Raw genomic sequence first — 16404 nt, forward strand, 5'->3', positions numbered from 1 at the left:
TGAATGCCCTGAGAGCCCTGTCCAGACCCAGTGAGGTCGGCTTTACCATGGAGGACTGATGGAATGGGGAGTTTGGCCAACCTGACAATTACTTTTTCTTCCTGAAATCTTCTTTTTTCTTCTAGTCCCTCAAATCCAGAAAAGGGTGTAGGAGCCATTTAATGGGGTGAGCGTGACATCTTCTGTTTTTCTCTTGCAGGCAGGTGACAAACACTATCACCCCAGCTGCGCACGATGCAGCAGATGCAACCAGATGTTCACAGAAGGGGAAGAAATGTATCTTCAAGGTAAGATGGACTGGAGAGCAGAGTGGGTGTGCCACACCTGAAAAAGATGATCTTGCTGTGTTTGTTGGATTGTGTTTTAGAGAAGGAGGGATTTTATTCGCTGAGCGGTTACTCAACAGGAGTGTGCCAGAAGTTACCTCATCAGTTTGTGTTAGTCAGCAAGCAGTTGACATGCTGGGGGCGAGCCCCAGAGCCTGTTAGGGAGTGAGCTCATGATACTGCTGGAAAGACTCACTTCTGATCCTGTGGATGTGAGGGACCGTGAAGACCAGCAGGTGCTCCTCTAACTCATCCCTGGAGTATGTTTAGGGAAACAAAGGATCAAAAGGAGAGAGAAAGTATTTTAGAAGTTTCAAGAAGTGTTGGTTTGCGATGGCCACTCTGTCTTTTCCCCTTTCACTGCCCTTTGAGGGAGGCCTTTGGAGGTCCAAGCCTGCTGACCTCTGACATCACAGCCATTGTTCCACCCACTAAGAGGACACAGTTCATATGGAGATAGAGACTGAAAGGGAACCCACAGTCCCTGCAAGAGTAAGATACTTGTGGTAACAAGGAAGTCTTCATTCCCAAAGACCCATAACGTTTTTTAATTAAAAATAATTTTGAGCCCCTTCTCTTTCCGCTCACTCTCCTTCTGTCTGTCCGCTCTTTCTTTCTCTGTCCCTCCTCTCTCAATAAAACTCTAAAAAGGTAAAAATATTATTATTATTATTATTATTATTATTATTGTTATTTTGATAAATGTCTCCAGTGTGAAACTATGGTTGATTCTGATACCTTCTAAATTCTGAAGCCTCTTGGAGAAGCCATAGGCACAGATTCTCTTCCAGTCAAACAACACCATGACTGTAAGCATTCTGCTATTTTTAGCTGGAAGAGTCATTAATTAGACAAAGATTTATCAGAACAATTAGCTCAAGCTGTAAGAGCGATTGCTTGTTTGCCTTGGTAATTACGGGTCTTGGTGGCCTCCACATGTCATTTCTTCCTTCTTCTTTACACTTAATACTATGTGTGATTTTAATGAATGGTTTGCTTTGCTTTCACAGTTTTGTTTTTGTGCAACAAAGCAAAGTCTCTAGACATGAGTGTCGAACGTTAAAACACAGGCTTGACTACTCTCTCCTTAAAAAATGCTCGTGTGTCTAGAAACGGCAGGTTTAGTGCCTTTTCAGGGTTAGCCTGATTGCTCTGAAAAATTGTGGTGAAACACACCACTGAGTGTTGAAAGTGGCAAGTGACAGGTGCCACCTTTGTGATCTCTAGGGGCTTCATAGGACACATTTTCCCATGGACTAGTCATACATCTGCAGTGGCAATGGGCAGGTGTCACTTTGCATTTTTGCAGAAAGCTGATTAGTTCCCAGTGTATCTCCAGGCCTAGTTTCAGATGTTAGTGTGGCAGTTATATGCTCCCAAGTCTGTGTCTGCTAAGAGCAGAGAAACAGGTGTGTGGTGTGAACTGGATGTTCACACAGGGTCCACATGCTAAACAGGGTTCAAACTGCACACAAATACGTTCACCTCCCAAATGAGCTGCATTCCGAACCCCAGGGGTGGTTCTCAATCTCCTCTGGAGTGGAGCTGTGCTAACTGATCAGCCTGCCCTCTTGATGCATCCTTGAGAATAAGCTTCATTTCCTCGGCATCTGATGCTGTCTCAGGTCACATTCCCAGGGTGTGTGACCCTTGGAGAACAATGCTGACATTGTGTGCAGACTCTGGGTTCTGTCTGGTGCCTCCTGTTTAGTAGAACCTTCCAGAGAATGCTTCTCCTGGCCTGAGCCCGACCCTTTGGTTCTCCAGAGACGTTGAGAGATTTCCTGTTCTTTGTAGTCAGAGTTTGAACCAGTGTCAATGCTGAAGGGACCTGCATGTTGGTCTGTTTTTTGTTTGTTTCCAAACTCCTTTTATCTTTTTCTTTTTCTCCTCCTCCTTCTCCTCCTCTTCTTCTTTTTCTGTGATGCAAAGTAGACATGATTATTCAATAGAGATTGGAGTATTATTCTGAAGTAGAATATATTTCCTTGTCTTTGATAGTATTTTAGCTCAGCAGTTGTGGTGGTCTGAAGGGAATGGCCCCCAAAGGGAGTGGCACTGTTAGGAGGTGTGGCTTTGTTGGAGTGGGTGTGGTCTTGTTGGAGGAAGTGTGTCATTGTGGATGTGGGCTTTGAAGTCTCATATGTGCTCAAGCCATGCCCAGTGAGACAGACCACTTCCTGTTGCCTGTGCAAGAGGTAGAGTTCTCAGCTGCCTCTCTAGCACCACGTCTGCCTGCACGCCACAATGTCCCACCATGATGATAGTGGACTGAGCCTCTGAATTGTAAGCCACTCAATTAAATGTTTTCCTTTATAAGAGTTACCATGGACATAGTGTCTCTTCACAGTAATAGAAACCCTAACTAAGACAGAAGTAAAGATCATTCACGAATTAATTTGGTGGCTTATGGTACACACAGGTTGCTGCTTGGGAGACCGAGTTAAAACGGTTCTATGTCTACACAAGGACTGGTGTTGGTTTCAAGTCTCTGAGGTGTAGCAATCACTAATTTCCATCCGGTAATTCCACTAGCTTGAGTCTTTCCGAAGCTGTGTTCTTCAGTCCCTCCAAACCTCTGAAGAAATCCATATGTGGGCACAGAATTTACATACCATCCTCTCCCATAGTCATACATGTGTATCACACCTATTGCATATCTAGTCCTACACAGTCATGGCAGGTCTGGAGTTTGGAGATAAGGACTTTAAGCTATTTAATTCTTTGGTACCTATGTCGCCCATGAAAGTTCTTCATAGTCTGAGAACAGGGGATCCTGGAGCAGGATCAGGAAATGCCACCCAGATAATGGAGCAGGAACAGGAAATGCTACCCAGATAATGGAGCAGGAACAGGAAATGCCACCCAGATAATGGAGCAGGAACAGGAAATGCCACCCAGATAATGGAGCAGGAACAGGAAATGCCACCCAGATAATGGAGCAGGAATAGGAAATGCCACCCAGATAATGGAGCAGGAACAGGAAATGCCACCCAGATAATGGAGCAGGAACAGGAAATGCCACCCAGATAATGGAGCAGGAACAGGAAATGCCACCCAGATAATGGAGCAGGAACAGGAAATGCCACTCAGATAATAGAGCAGGAACAGGAAATGCCACCCAGATAATAGAGCAGGAACAGGAAATGCCACCCAGATAATGGAGCAGGAATAGGAAATGCTACCCAGATAATGGAGCAGGAACAGGAAATGCCACCCAGATAATGGAGCAGGAACAGGAAATGCCACTCAGATAATGGAGCAGGAACAGGAAATGCCACCCAGATAATGGAGCAGGAGCAGGAAATGCCACCCAGATAATGGAGCAGGAACAGGAAATGCCACCCAGATAATGGAGCAGGAGCAGGAAATGCCACCCAGATAATGACTTGATGAATTAAATCAAAGGGTGTTTTGTTTGTTTGTTTGTTTTGTTTTAGTTAATTAAAAAGTTGAAAGATTTATAAACTAGCTTCAACAACGTTGTCAGTTGATTTCCCGTCTAAGTGTGGGTAACTATAGATGTGGATGAATGAAAAAGTCATCTAAGTGTGGGTAACTATAGATGTGGATAAATGAAAAAGTCAGGTTTTACACCTAGACATAGTCTATCTAGTTTGACTTCTCTTGATAAAGTGACTTGGATGTTTTGACATTATGTAAGCATAGTTTTAAATACTGAAAATAAATGGAGCTAGTAGTAAGCACTCACGTGTTACTTTTTTTTTGGGGGGGGGGTAGGGGTAGGGGTTCGAGACAGGATTTCTCTGTCTAGCTCTGAGTGTCCTGGAGCTCTCTCTGTACACCAGGCTGGCCTCAAACTCAGAGACTGACATGCCTCTGCCTTCTGAGTGCTGGGATTAAAGGCATGAACCACCACTGCCCTCCTCACGTGTTACTTTTAAAGAAAAATTGTATCTTTTAAAAAGAAAAAGTAACCCATTAAAAGCAAAACATCTCTTACGTTAGACTGCTCTCAGGCCCGGTTCTGTGGCCTCCATTGTGCCTTATGTAGAACAAGCTCAGAACTCACTCAGAGAATAGAGTTGACTTCAGGGTCATAGGTCACATAGGCATGGGATCCTCCTCTGGGGATAGGGGGTCTGAGCTGCTCTGGAAGGTCTGCTCCACAGAACTGTGCCTTCTTTCCATTTCCCATATTCCCAGAGGTTCATTGTGTTTTTCAGGTTCTACCGTGTGGCATCCCGACTGTAAGCAGTCCACCAAGACAGAGGAGAAGCTGCGGGTAAGGAAGCAGCCACAGCCAGGGTGCTCTGGAGGTCATGGGCACATGCGGCCACTAGTTCCTGGGCTTGGGGAAAGGTCCTTTTCACAGGCTTTTCTTTTCTTATGGAAAACCCGAGGTCAAAGGCTGCTTGGCCAGCTAGGACGGCTCCCTCCCCCTGCAAATGTGTGTAATTGTTCTCAGTGCTTGTGTTGGACTCTGCCAGCCTTACCTTAGCAGTCGGTGCCTTAGGAAGGTGTCCAGAGGAGCAGTTGTACAGCGGGGAGAGGTGATTCATCAGGCAGCCACGGCGATCCTCTTGGCTTCATCCATTATTTGCCACTTTACCCCAGACTCTGGACCTGTTGCCCAGCTCTGGTGTGCTTTGCTGACCTCTAAAATCCAAGTTTAAAAGAGCAGCCTCTAGCTCCGAAAGGTGCCAGCCAATCATGTGTAAAGCCTTAGGCCAGGCTAATGCTGGCATGAGCTGTGTGATGTCAAGGGGGCAGCAGAGGGATTGCCCGCCACTGTTGGGGTGGTTTTCCCTGCCTCTGGTATACTGCTCCAGTTTACACACATAGCTAATGACCCCCAAGTCCATCCACCCACCAGGCAGGCAGAGCTTGGAATTTAGAGGAAGCATGGGTGTTTGGGAACAGACTACCTTCCCAGAACGTTAGAGCTGGTGCCTGTGGAGACTTTTGCTCTAAGAATGTAAAACTGTGGCCTAATTGGAACTCCTGCCCACAAGCCACCCAAGTAGCACATCGTTCTCACCCTCTCTACAGAGTAGCTTTTTGTTTTCTAAAGAACCTTTTTTTTCTTTTAACTTCATCCCTGATGAAGTCTCCGGGAGGAATGATAATGAGGCCAGACTGATGGAATGTGCATATTTCTGTCAGGATAGCTGAGGTTTGCAGACCCTCTTCCTAACATGACTGAAAACAACACAAACTGGAACATGTCTCCATGGAACTCTCTAGAAGGCTTGTGGGGAAACTAGTGAAGTATTCTGCACATTCTGGCCGAGAGGAGTTTCTTCTTGTTTTGTTCCTTTGGTGAGCTTTCCAGAAAATACCAGAGCTCTTCTCCATGATGCCCTCCTTGGGGGGTAGGTTGGCTCTAGCTCACTGTCTTCTGGAAACACAGCAGTGAGGGTGGGGTGCAGCCTGATGCTGGTGAGGCTGAGAAGGGAGAACATTTTCAACAGAGGAATTAATCTCGTGCTCTTTAAGGGCGTGTCTCCACACACATCTTGAGCCAAGATTTCCAGGCCTTTTCCCACATGTCAAATTAGAGCAGTTTCCATAGCAAAATGAAAATGTTTGAGGACTCTTTGGGCAACCCCAGAGTGAAGAACATTCTTGACATTTAAGACCTCATAGGGCGTTTGTAGCAACAGTCTTAGGGTCAAGAGGACCCAATGAGGGGGTCATAATGTAGATAAATACATGTGGATAAATACACTGTCATTTGAAGACCCGTTAATATACTTTTAATATGGCCCCCAGTTGACCCCTGGAGTGGCCCATGAGTCTGTCAGTCACTGATTCCTCCTGGCTTTCCCTCAGTCTTTTTCCTTACTTTTCATAGTATTCCCAAATGGGGCTATTTTGTTATTGACTCTCCCTTTCTCTCATGTTTCATGGCAGCCTCCAAACATTCAGCGTTCTTCATCTGATTTCTTTTATCCCAAAAGTCTGATTCGTCGCACGGGACGGTCCCCAGCTCTACAGGTTGGCTCTGTGTGGGGGCCAAGGCTTAGAGCAGCTGTCCTAGGCCCAGGCTTCTGTTGCTTCCCCCCCTTCCATCTCCCACCTCCCCCCACCCCCTACCCCTTCCATCTCCCACCTCCTCCCACCCCTTCCATCACCCACCTCCCCCTACCCCCTACCCCTTCCATCTCCCACCTCCTCCTCACCTCCATTCTATCTCCCAGCTCCATGCTTTTGGTCACCTAACTTCTCAGCCTCTGTAGCAGGTAGTGGCTTTCCTCACCCCATGAGTGTGCCTCATACCCTGACTCAGTTGTTGTTGTTTTTCTCTAATGGATGTTTTTCCTTCTGAGCAATGGCTGAACTGATGTTTTGATTGAAGCTAGCACACAGGAAGCTCCTGTTTGGTCTTGTGTTCCCACATTTGTTCACTGAACAAATATTTACCATGCACTGTGTAGAGTGCTGGCCGGAAGCTGTACATCCAGCTCCGTAGAGATAGAAAAGACAGATAGATGAAGATAAAATGGACCCAAAAGGCATCTCAGGGCATGGGTCATATGGACCTTGTTCTTGGGAATGTCAGATGAGGGCAGGATTCTCAAGGAGTACTTGGAGGATAGAAACAGCCTGTGAATTTGAGGACAGATAGATTTAAATGTGGAGATGGGGAGGGATGGGCAGCTAGATGAGCACGTGGAAGCTGGGAGTCAAAGGCAGCAGTACCTGGGGTGGGGATAGAGAAAGGAGTGGTGGGCAGCGGGGAGAAGGGAAAGCCGACCCAACCCTGCAGAAGCCAGATCTGCCTGCTCTCTCACAGGCTTTCCTAAGAATTCCTGTGAGAGCTGACCTCAGAAGCTCTTACCGGGGACACTTACACAGAGGCCCCCCTATACCTGGGTGATGTCCTGAGATGCCCCTCAGTGAGACAGGAAACATGGGTTGCTGTGAGCCCCTTAGCCACATTCTTTCCAGCCTGCCTCAAGTGGGCAGTGGAGAGACACTGAGATTACCAGGAAGGGAGTGTTAACTGTTCCTGAGACCCTCCTTGGACTGAGGAAGAACATAACATGCTCCAAGGTCCCCCTCAGGAGCAGGAGGAGACTTGGTGTCACATCCCAGGCCTGATTTCACCTCCTCTGAGTGTCCTGGAGAAATCACTGGGAGCCTTGGTCTGTGAAACCACAGGCAACTTTTCAAAATCATCTGGTGTTGGCCAACACGTTCCCTATCTCTGCTGTGACCCAGCACCTCTACCTTCCTCCTGAGCCTTCCAGACCCTCACTAAGGATGACAAGTGCTGGGGCTTCCACCTTTACAAACACCATGTTCTTTCTTTAAATGATTCAAAAGAAATTGAAAAGAGACCAGATCCTCAGTTCCATCACCCACGAGGTGAAGGCCGACAGTAGACAGTTGCCCAAGGCTTGTGGAGGCTGCAGACACAACCCACTGCAGACTCAGGCTCTCCAGCTCCAGGCCTCAGGCCCTGCCCTGGCCCAAGGGCCCACCTAGTTACTGGCTTGGTTAGCACAGGATCTTCACAGTATTTTTTAAAGATCAGCCCTGGTGGCAAAGCTCCAAGAGACAGCAGAAGGGAATTCTTGTAAACCCACAGGGGCAGCTAAAGGTCGTCCCCACTGCAAATGGGCCTCTGCTTGGCAGCAAGATTCTTTTTCAGATTTTCATTTGTTTCTAATGGGGGGGGGGGAAGGGCGCACACCAGCTCCTTCAGTTTAAGAAATTTGGGCAAGCTGGTGGTGGTGGCACACACCTTTAATCCCAGCACTCAGGAGGCAGAGGCAGGTAGATCTCTGAGTTTGAGGCCAGCCTGGTATACAGAGTGAGTTCCTGGACAGCCAGGGCTACACAGAGAAACCCTGTCTCAAAAAACAAAAACAACAACAACAACAACAACAACAACAAAAAAAAACCCCAAAAAAGGGAAAGAAATTTGGAGCAGATATGTGTGGTTGGAGACCTGTTTTTAATAACAGCTCCCTTCCAAGCCTGTTGTTCAAAAGGGAGATCTGATTCTCATTATTCAGCCATAAATATCAATGAAGTCAACATTAGCTCCACGCAGAAAGCTGTAGACAGCTTGGGACCCAGCAGAGAAAGCGTTCTGTTTGTCAAGGTCTCCCTTGTCCAGTGGTGGCGGAGAGGTGAGGGCTGCTCACCGGGGCCTTTCAAAAGCCTGGAACTCCCAAGCACCACCGTGGCTTTGATCTCTTAAGTCCCTTCACCTCTGTGGCAGCCCTGTGACCTGCTGCCTCCACCCCAAGCCCTGCTTTGTAAGGGAGGCAGCCTGAGGTGTTGGGTGCCTCTTTTCCTTCCCACTGGGGACATTCAGGACCTGCGCCCCAGAAATAAGCCCTGGTTTTGTTGCAATCACCTTTTAAAAGTAATTTTTTTAATTTACATTTAGCAGTCACTCCCTCCATCCTTCTGAATTACAGGTAAAAGTTAAAAATGAGACCATACTTAAAGAAAACAGGTTCTGCTTTCATTTATGTGGAGGAGTCAGCCCCACAGGAACAGCAAGACCTACGCACATTGCTGATTCATGATAGGCCAAGCACATGGCAGTCTCATGGCCAAGTGTGTAATTACCTGGTGTGGGTCACCTGCTTTCATTCTAAGAAGGCATTCCTGCAGCTGTTCATTGAAGGCTAGGGCATGAACGACCCACCTACCCAACGGCACAAGACTGTTTTCCCCCTGAACCCATTCACCTGTTGAACCATGATGCTCTTGCAAATCTGTGGTGTACCAAGCAGATTCCACATGAGTATTTTCCCAAGGAGCTGATGATTCAAGGCTTTGTGTGTATCTAGAACAAGGAAGTCATGTGGTTTGCTGTCTCTTTAATGTCCCTGCAGTATCCACCACCTTATTGCTGTTATTTGCTCTGTTTGGGGACTTTGGCCTCTTTGGTCAGTGGGTGGTCACACAGAGACACCCAGACCCCTTGACCTTAGCAAAGGCTGATAGCATTCCTGCAGTGGTCTCTGGTTGGGAGATGTGGGTTTAGAGCAGTTCTCAGCTGTGGGTCATGACCCCTTTGAGAGGTGCCTATCAGATATTTACATTACAATTCATAACAGTAGAAAAATTTCAGTTATGGAGTAGCCACAAAATCATTTTATGGTTGGGGTCACTACTACATGAGGAACTGTATTAAAGGGTCGCTCGCCATAATGATTAAAAAAAAAGCAAAGAAAGGCGACATGTGTACCTTTCCAGCCCTGCCAAGGTGTGCACTAAGCAAACACCACGTGCAACAGAGTTAGTACAAGAGATTTATTGGTGGAAGGCGGGGGGAGTGAAAGCGTGATAGGCTGTGTTGAAGTGGGGACATGAGAGAGGCAGATAGACAGACAGACAGAACAGGGAAGAGACAAGAGGAAGAAGAGAGGCAAGAGAGGAACAAGAGAGTCAAAATCGGGCTGTGCCTGGCGGACACTTTTAAGGGGTGCACATGACATAACTGCCTTGGTGTAACTGCCTTGGTGGCAGAGGCACGTTAGGTGGCAGAGCCGCGTTAGGAAGGTCGGAAACCAGTGCACTAGAGGCTCCTCCTTCGTCTTCCCCAGACACACGCAGTTTTCCCCAAAGGAGTTCATTCACTGTTTACTTATGTTCAGTGTGTGCTGATTCTAAAAGGATCCCTTCCTCTGCAGCTGCTGTCACCACCTTGTCTGGTGAGCGTCAACAAAAACCCCAGACAGGTACTGTCAACGCCAGCAGCGCTTAGCATAAGGTGCAGCCACCTTATGTCAGTAGCCCAGCTCGGTGCTCCTAAGATCTTTGATCTGGTTACCCACTTCCTGTAGTTCCTTCTTAGAGCATGGCTTTAGAGAGGCAGCCTTTGCATCCCTGCTGGAGGGCGGGGCTGGGGAGGGGCAGCAAGGCGCTTTCCAGCTCTCTCCCAAGGAAAGTAAGGAGTTCTGGTAAGTGTTTAATGGTCAATATTTAAAGCGTGGCGTGAATTGGGGTGGAAACATCAACAGATTCTTCACTTAATCTTATTTCCGCTTCTGTAGCTCCTGACGGCAGAGCAGGTGGACAAAGGGCTTCAGGGAATCAACTGACAGATAGTTAGAGGGCTTTTAAAAGACTTGTTGGGAACAAAACGAGATGTTTTTTAGGCATCCAACTACTGAGTATAGCTCGAATCCTAATTGGTCTTAATAAAAACTGGAGCCAGATATCGGGGTAAATGCCAAAAGATCAGAGAGACAAAGGAACAAACCACAGCCACTTCTCACTTCACCAACTCCTCAGCCGAAAGGAGTGAGCTTCTTTCTTCTCCCGCCTTATATTCCTCTCTCTGCCCAGCCATATCACTTCCTGTCTCCACCTCCCTAGTGCTGGGATTAAAGGCGTATGCCACCACTGCCTGGCCTCTGCGCCTAACTAGTGGCTGGCTTTGCCCTCTAATCTTTAGGCAAGCTTTATTTGTTAGATCGTACACAAACTATCACCACAACTGAGTAATGATTACATGGCATTTTACTCTCTTTCTCTATCATTGAAGTGAAATTTAGGTATCCCAGGGAGGTCTCTCTTCGTTAAAAACATACAGGCCAACAGCACTATTTGAATCAAAGTGAGCGTGGGAAAGCGTGCCGAGGAATAAAAGCGGAGCAAACGGCGGACCCTTTGTGGAAGACTGCCTGAGGACAGCTCTGTCCGCTAGGGTCCTAGAGAAGGGAGGCTCCTCCTTCCTCTTGTCAAAATAAAGATTAAACTATTTCCCTAGTGGTCTTGCAAACACTTGGAGAGAGACCACAGCCATGCACAGTCCTTTATCTACCTTGAGTCTCCTTCCTACCCCCAGCCCACATTCATCATTGCCTGAGGTGGCATCAGAAGAAGCAGCTTCATTTTTCTGACTTTACTTTCCAGTTGTTGGTTTTGTTTTGTGAGGAGGTGAAGTGTTTTAAAGGAAAGTAAGTAAGTGGTGTCTGCTTTCGGCAGCTGTTAAGCCTTGCTGTTTCCTCTTCCGAGTAAAAGATACGTGAGCATTCTTTGGGGTGATATTTGAAGTCACCTTCATATATATATATATATATTCCTATGTATAATATGGACAAGACCATGGTTTGTTTTCAATCCAAATTCTCCAAGGGCACACCAGAAACCAAGGCTGCCAATGAGTCAGTGAATCTGGTTCACACCAGGTCACCCGGGGACCCTGGGTGTCAGAATGAGTTAAAGTGGGTAATTTAGGTTAAATAACTACAGGTATGAATACGAGATGCAGGCCACCTGCAGAGTTCTGTTGCTGTCCAGTGAGGGAGCGCTGGAGGTTGACATAAAGAAGGAACAGCCATTGGCTTCAGAAGAGACACAACACTCAGGAAATGAGAGCTTTGAGGTTGAAGTGAATTTTGGTTTGGGTGGTTTTGTGTTGCATCTGGAGAACCCAGGTCACCGGGAAGTATCTTAACAGTAGCAAGTCTTGTGTCCAATAGGGGAAAAATAGTTTTGTTTTGTTTTTGAATAATAAGATGTTGAGTGCTGGGTGGTGGTGGCGCACGCCTTTAATCCCAGCGCTAAGGAGGCAGAGCCAGGCAGATCTCTATGAGGCCCAAAGCTACACAGAGAAACTCTGTCTCGAAAAACAAAACAAAACAAAAAAAGATGTTGATTTATATAATCCTAGATATTTCTAATTGAATGTAAAATCTTGAAGTGGCACAAACTGTAATCTCAGCTGTTCAGGAAGCTGAGGCAGGAAGATTACAAGTTCAAGGCCAGTCTGGTCTACAGAGAGAGTTCCAGGACAGTCAGGACTACACAGAGAAACGCTGTCTCAGAAAATCCAAAGAGAGAGAGAGATTTGATTCCAAAAGCCAGACTTTAACCTTAATGTGTTTAGCTGGATTTTGTCCAATGTAGACAGGAAGGCCGGGGAGGGTTCGACATGGAAAGACAAGCAAAGACGCAGCTCCTCTGTGGAAGTAGATGTCACAGCAAGGGAGGAGGACAAAGCAGAGCAGGGTCGATGGCAAATGACGACTTCAGCAGAAGACGTTCTCAAGGTCCAACACGTCTAGAACACTCCCAGATAGTGGGAGTCTCAAGGGTCAGGTGTCAGAGAAGTCTGTCTTTGAGTCCCAGAGGTGTGGTGACCAATCGATTTGACTTTGAAATGGTTTGGTTATCAAAACAGAACTCTGATGAACATCTACAAGTCAGTGGACACTTAGAGCTGGAAAGCATCTATGGCATTGGAAGAGGGATGATAAAACTGCAAAGCTTTTGGGGTTGATAAAACTGCAAAGTGTTGAGTAGCCCCCGTCCCCCAAGCCTTTAGCCCAACAATATTCATGGTGCAGTACACAAGACTAAGGCTTCCGAGAGCCTGCGTTACTCATGGGAGCTGTAACTCCTGTCAGGCAGAGAGGGCAGGAAGCAGCTGAGGTGGGCCATCACAGCCAGAAGCCTGGCCTTGGTCTGCCTACTTGTTTTGTTTTTCATGGTTCTGGGATTAAGCCCAGAGTTCTGTGCGTATCAGGTAAGCACCTTCCACTGAGCCACGTGCCCAGCCTTTTCTGTAATTTTACTTTTGAGGCTGGGCTTCACTAAGTTGTCCAGGCTGGCCTTGAACTCACTTTGTGACCCAAGTAGGTCTTGAACTTATGATCCTCCTGTGTTCACCCACAGAGTAGCTGGGGTGACAGGCCTGTGTCCCTGGGCCAGGCTCAAGAGACCTTTCCTGCTGCAGTATCTCTGTCCTAAAGAGAGCTCCACCTTCCCTGTGTGCTCTTGCGTTGGTCTTCAGCTCTGCCGCCGTCCACATGGGCTTTTGTTACTGAGTACAGAATGTACCCCCGACCCACCCTGAACAGTGACAGAGACACCCCGAAGCTCTGGTATGGTGTGTGCCCCAGTGTTTGTCGATAAGCACAGGCTGTGGGCACAGCAACTGAAGACATGTCACCATCCTGCCTGTTCTACTAGAGTTGTTACAGTGAGAATACATTGGGGCGCAGGCGTGGAAGCCCCTGACTACAGTCCTAGCACCGGGGAGGCTCAGCTATGAATCACAAGTTTGAGGCCAGCCTGGGTTATATAGTAAGACGCTTTGTTTCTGGTTTTTAGACTATTTTCAGTTTTCACACATTTTATTCTGCTTCTGACCTGAGGATGTTTCTGTTACTTCCACATCCTTATCCCTTAGCCGTGTTGATGGGAAATAGACGGACCCACACCCACCCACACACACATCCACACATGCATACATCCACATATCCACATGCATTACCCACACCCCCCCACACACACATCCACACATCCACATGCATTACTCCCCCCCACACACACATGCACACATCCACATGCATTACCTCCCCACACACACATGCACACATCCACATGCATTACTCCCCCCCACACATCCACACATCCACATGCATTACTGTGTTCAACCCTTTTAAGGGGTGACAGCTCTCTTTTAAAGGGGGCCTGCATTTTGCTTGTACCACATCTATATTTGGGCTAGGAAATGGGTCTGGAAAGCATGGGAACATGCCAGGTGCTTGAGAGAATCCTAGAGTAAGGAGTCGGGCACCCCTCCTCCGAGGAACCTGTGATTTCTCCTTCTGCCTCTACCCAGCTATTGCAGAAGCACAGAGAACGGCCGCTTCTAGTCTCCAGCAGGCCCTGCCCTTCACAGGGAGCTGACCACCGGCGGCCCTGAGCTGGCAGGTGGCCCCGTGGTCCTTTCTTCAGACATGAGTTACCCAGAATCCTGTGTGTACAAGTTCTTCTGGGTGCTTTCTGTCCTGTCCAAAGTATGGCATACCGAAACCAACTGTGTCTGAAAGGAAAAGGGCCCGTACCTATTTCAGCTCTACAGATTCTACTCTTCAGGAATTAGCTGCACAGGCAAGAGGAGGACTTTCAAGAGGCCTTTGCTTTCTTTATAGAATGTTCCAGAACATGCCAAGCCTCTGATCCATCCCTCTTCCCCCAGCCCTCTTCTGCCTTCACAGGGCCTCATCACTCACCTTACCTCAGGGACTCTGGGTAGACTTAACCTATGTAATAAACTGAGTATTTGCAGACAAATAATTGATACATCATACTTTGCTCCAAATATTTATACCTCTGTGTATGTTAACTAGAGAAGCAGGCACAATGGAAGGAAATCAACCAACATTTCATCAGGAATTGATTCATAAAGGAAACATTAGGGTTGGCTATGAGAGACAACAGCAAGGGGAACCATCTGTGGACTGAGGAAGAAGTGGGGGGCCCTCTGAGGAGGCAAGTTTAAGTTAACTGAAGGAAGAAAAAGAGCCAGCCAAGGAAAACGGTGGTGAGAGAGGGTCCGTTAATGGAACAGCTAGGATAAACACCTTGAGGCAGGGACACAAGGCTTGTTCTGTGAGTGAGGGTAGGTGATGAGTGTGGCCACAGAAGAAGGGAGAGACCTGACCCTGAGGCCCCAGCAGTTCTGATGTGACACTAAATTGGCCCTTGGCATTGACAAGGAGCCGGGTTCTTCAAGTCCCTCTTGAAATAACTCTTCAGTGCCAAGTGAATCTAAGGAAGGCAGAGGTGAGAGCAGGAAGCCCGTGGAGGGGCAGAGATGCACATTGTCATGGTTCTGAAGAGCAGAGCTGGTGAATGGAGCTGGGATGCTGGGCCTGCCATGGAACTGGGCAGAAGCGGGCAGCTTCATGATATGCTCCAAGTTCAAGCCCAAGGTTCTCTAAGGGACAAGGAAGAGGAAGGACCAAGAAAGCCACCATGGCACTAGTTTTCAGGCCATTTTCTTCAAGTGTGTGCTCTCCCTCCTACCCCACACTCACAGGGCTATCCTTTTTTAGCTGGTTGAGTTTTCCATGAAGCTTGGGTGCCCAGGCCAATCTGGATGCTGAAAAGCATGATCAGGAGTCTGACAAGCCGCTTGCTGTTTATTTTGCAGCCCACCAGGACCTCCTCTGAAAGTATTTATTCTAGACCAGGCTCCAGCATCCCTGGCTCACCAGGTCATACTATCTATGTAAGTATCACGTCCAGAAGGGACATTTTAGAAGAATGTGAGTTCGAGGATTGGAATAGCGGGATAGAGAGTCCAAGAAAGGAAGCTGATCCATAGGGAGCTCTGATCCTGTTAGAAGATCCCAATTTCTCTGTCATTCAGGCTTCTCAGTCATAATTCCTTCGATCATTGTATCAAAAGATGACCCAAAAATGCAGTCACATGATATAGGGCTTAAAAGATTGTCGCACCTAACATGTATATAGATACTTGGAGATTAACTGCACATTTTATACTGGTGCTTCAAGTGTTCTTAAAGTCTGCCACAAAGGTATTTACATACTTAGTTCATTCAATATGCCGTTACTTGTATTTATCAATCTTCAAGGATTTATTGACCATCTATTTGAGATTGTCCCCCTGCCCCCGTAATAAACTTAGGAAACTATTCTGAAGGTTGACATATTTCTCTATTCATTAAATCCTACCCTTTCTTAAGCCTTTGATGATTTTTTTTTTATCTTTAAGTGTGATTAATAGAGGCGTCAAGGGACAACTTTCTAAAGGGTATGACATCACTCAGCAAGGCATTTTGGTTTGTTTTAAGGGTCACATTTTAAATGATGAATAAAGAACACAGAGGATAATTTCTCAACAAGCTGAAATAGAGGATTAATTTTTCTCCCTGTTTAACTCTGACAGGCAAAAGTAGACAATGAAATACTGGATTACAAGGATTTAGCAGCCATTCCCAAGGTCAAGGCAATTTATGATATTGAGCGTCCAGACCTCATTACCTATGAGCCCTTCTACACTTCAGGCTATGAGGACAAGCAGGAGAGACAGAGCCTTGGAGAGGTAATGGATTCCCAGGGGCTGCAATCAACATGGCTGCCCATCTGCTCTTTTCACTCACCTGTGTAAGAACTACTAAGCTAAGCCAGACTTTGCCCACTCCCTGAAGAGTCCTGTAACTGGTCTTTGAGGTACTCAGACCTAACCTGTGACCCTTGTGTAACGAGTCTTTCTCTGTCCCACCAGCCAACTCCAAAATAATGACACAGAGACTTATTATTAATTATGAAAGCTTGGCTTTACCTTAGGCTTGTTTTTAACTAGCTCTTATAACTTAAATTA

General features: G+C 47.0%; 1 protein-coding gene across 1 annotated transcript in view; it reads left to right on the top strand.

Annotated features, from left to right (window-relative positions):
- Nucleotides 1–16404, top strand: part of Ablim1 (actin binding LIM protein 1) — a 202932-nt gene that overhangs the window by 153646 nt on the left and 32882 nt on the right. The window contains exons 7-10 of the mRNA XM_059256122.1: nucleotides 200–287; nucleotides 4514–4572; nucleotides 15211–15288; nucleotides 15970–16125. Of these exons, the coding sequence (XP_059112105.1) occupies nucleotides 200–287; nucleotides 4514–4572; nucleotides 15211–15288; nucleotides 15970–16125 (381 nt within the window). The remainder of the gene's footprint in view (nucleotides 1–199; nucleotides 288–4513; nucleotides 4573–15210; nucleotides 15289–15969; nucleotides 16126–16404) is intronic.

Source organism: Peromyscus eremicus, chromosome 1 (genome assembly GCF_949786415.1).
Source record: "Peromyscus eremicus chromosome 1, PerEre_H2_v1, whole genome shotgun sequence".
Classification (NCBI taxonomy): domain Eukaryota; kingdom Metazoa; phylum Chordata; class Mammalia; order Rodentia; family Cricetidae; genus Peromyscus; species Peromyscus eremicus.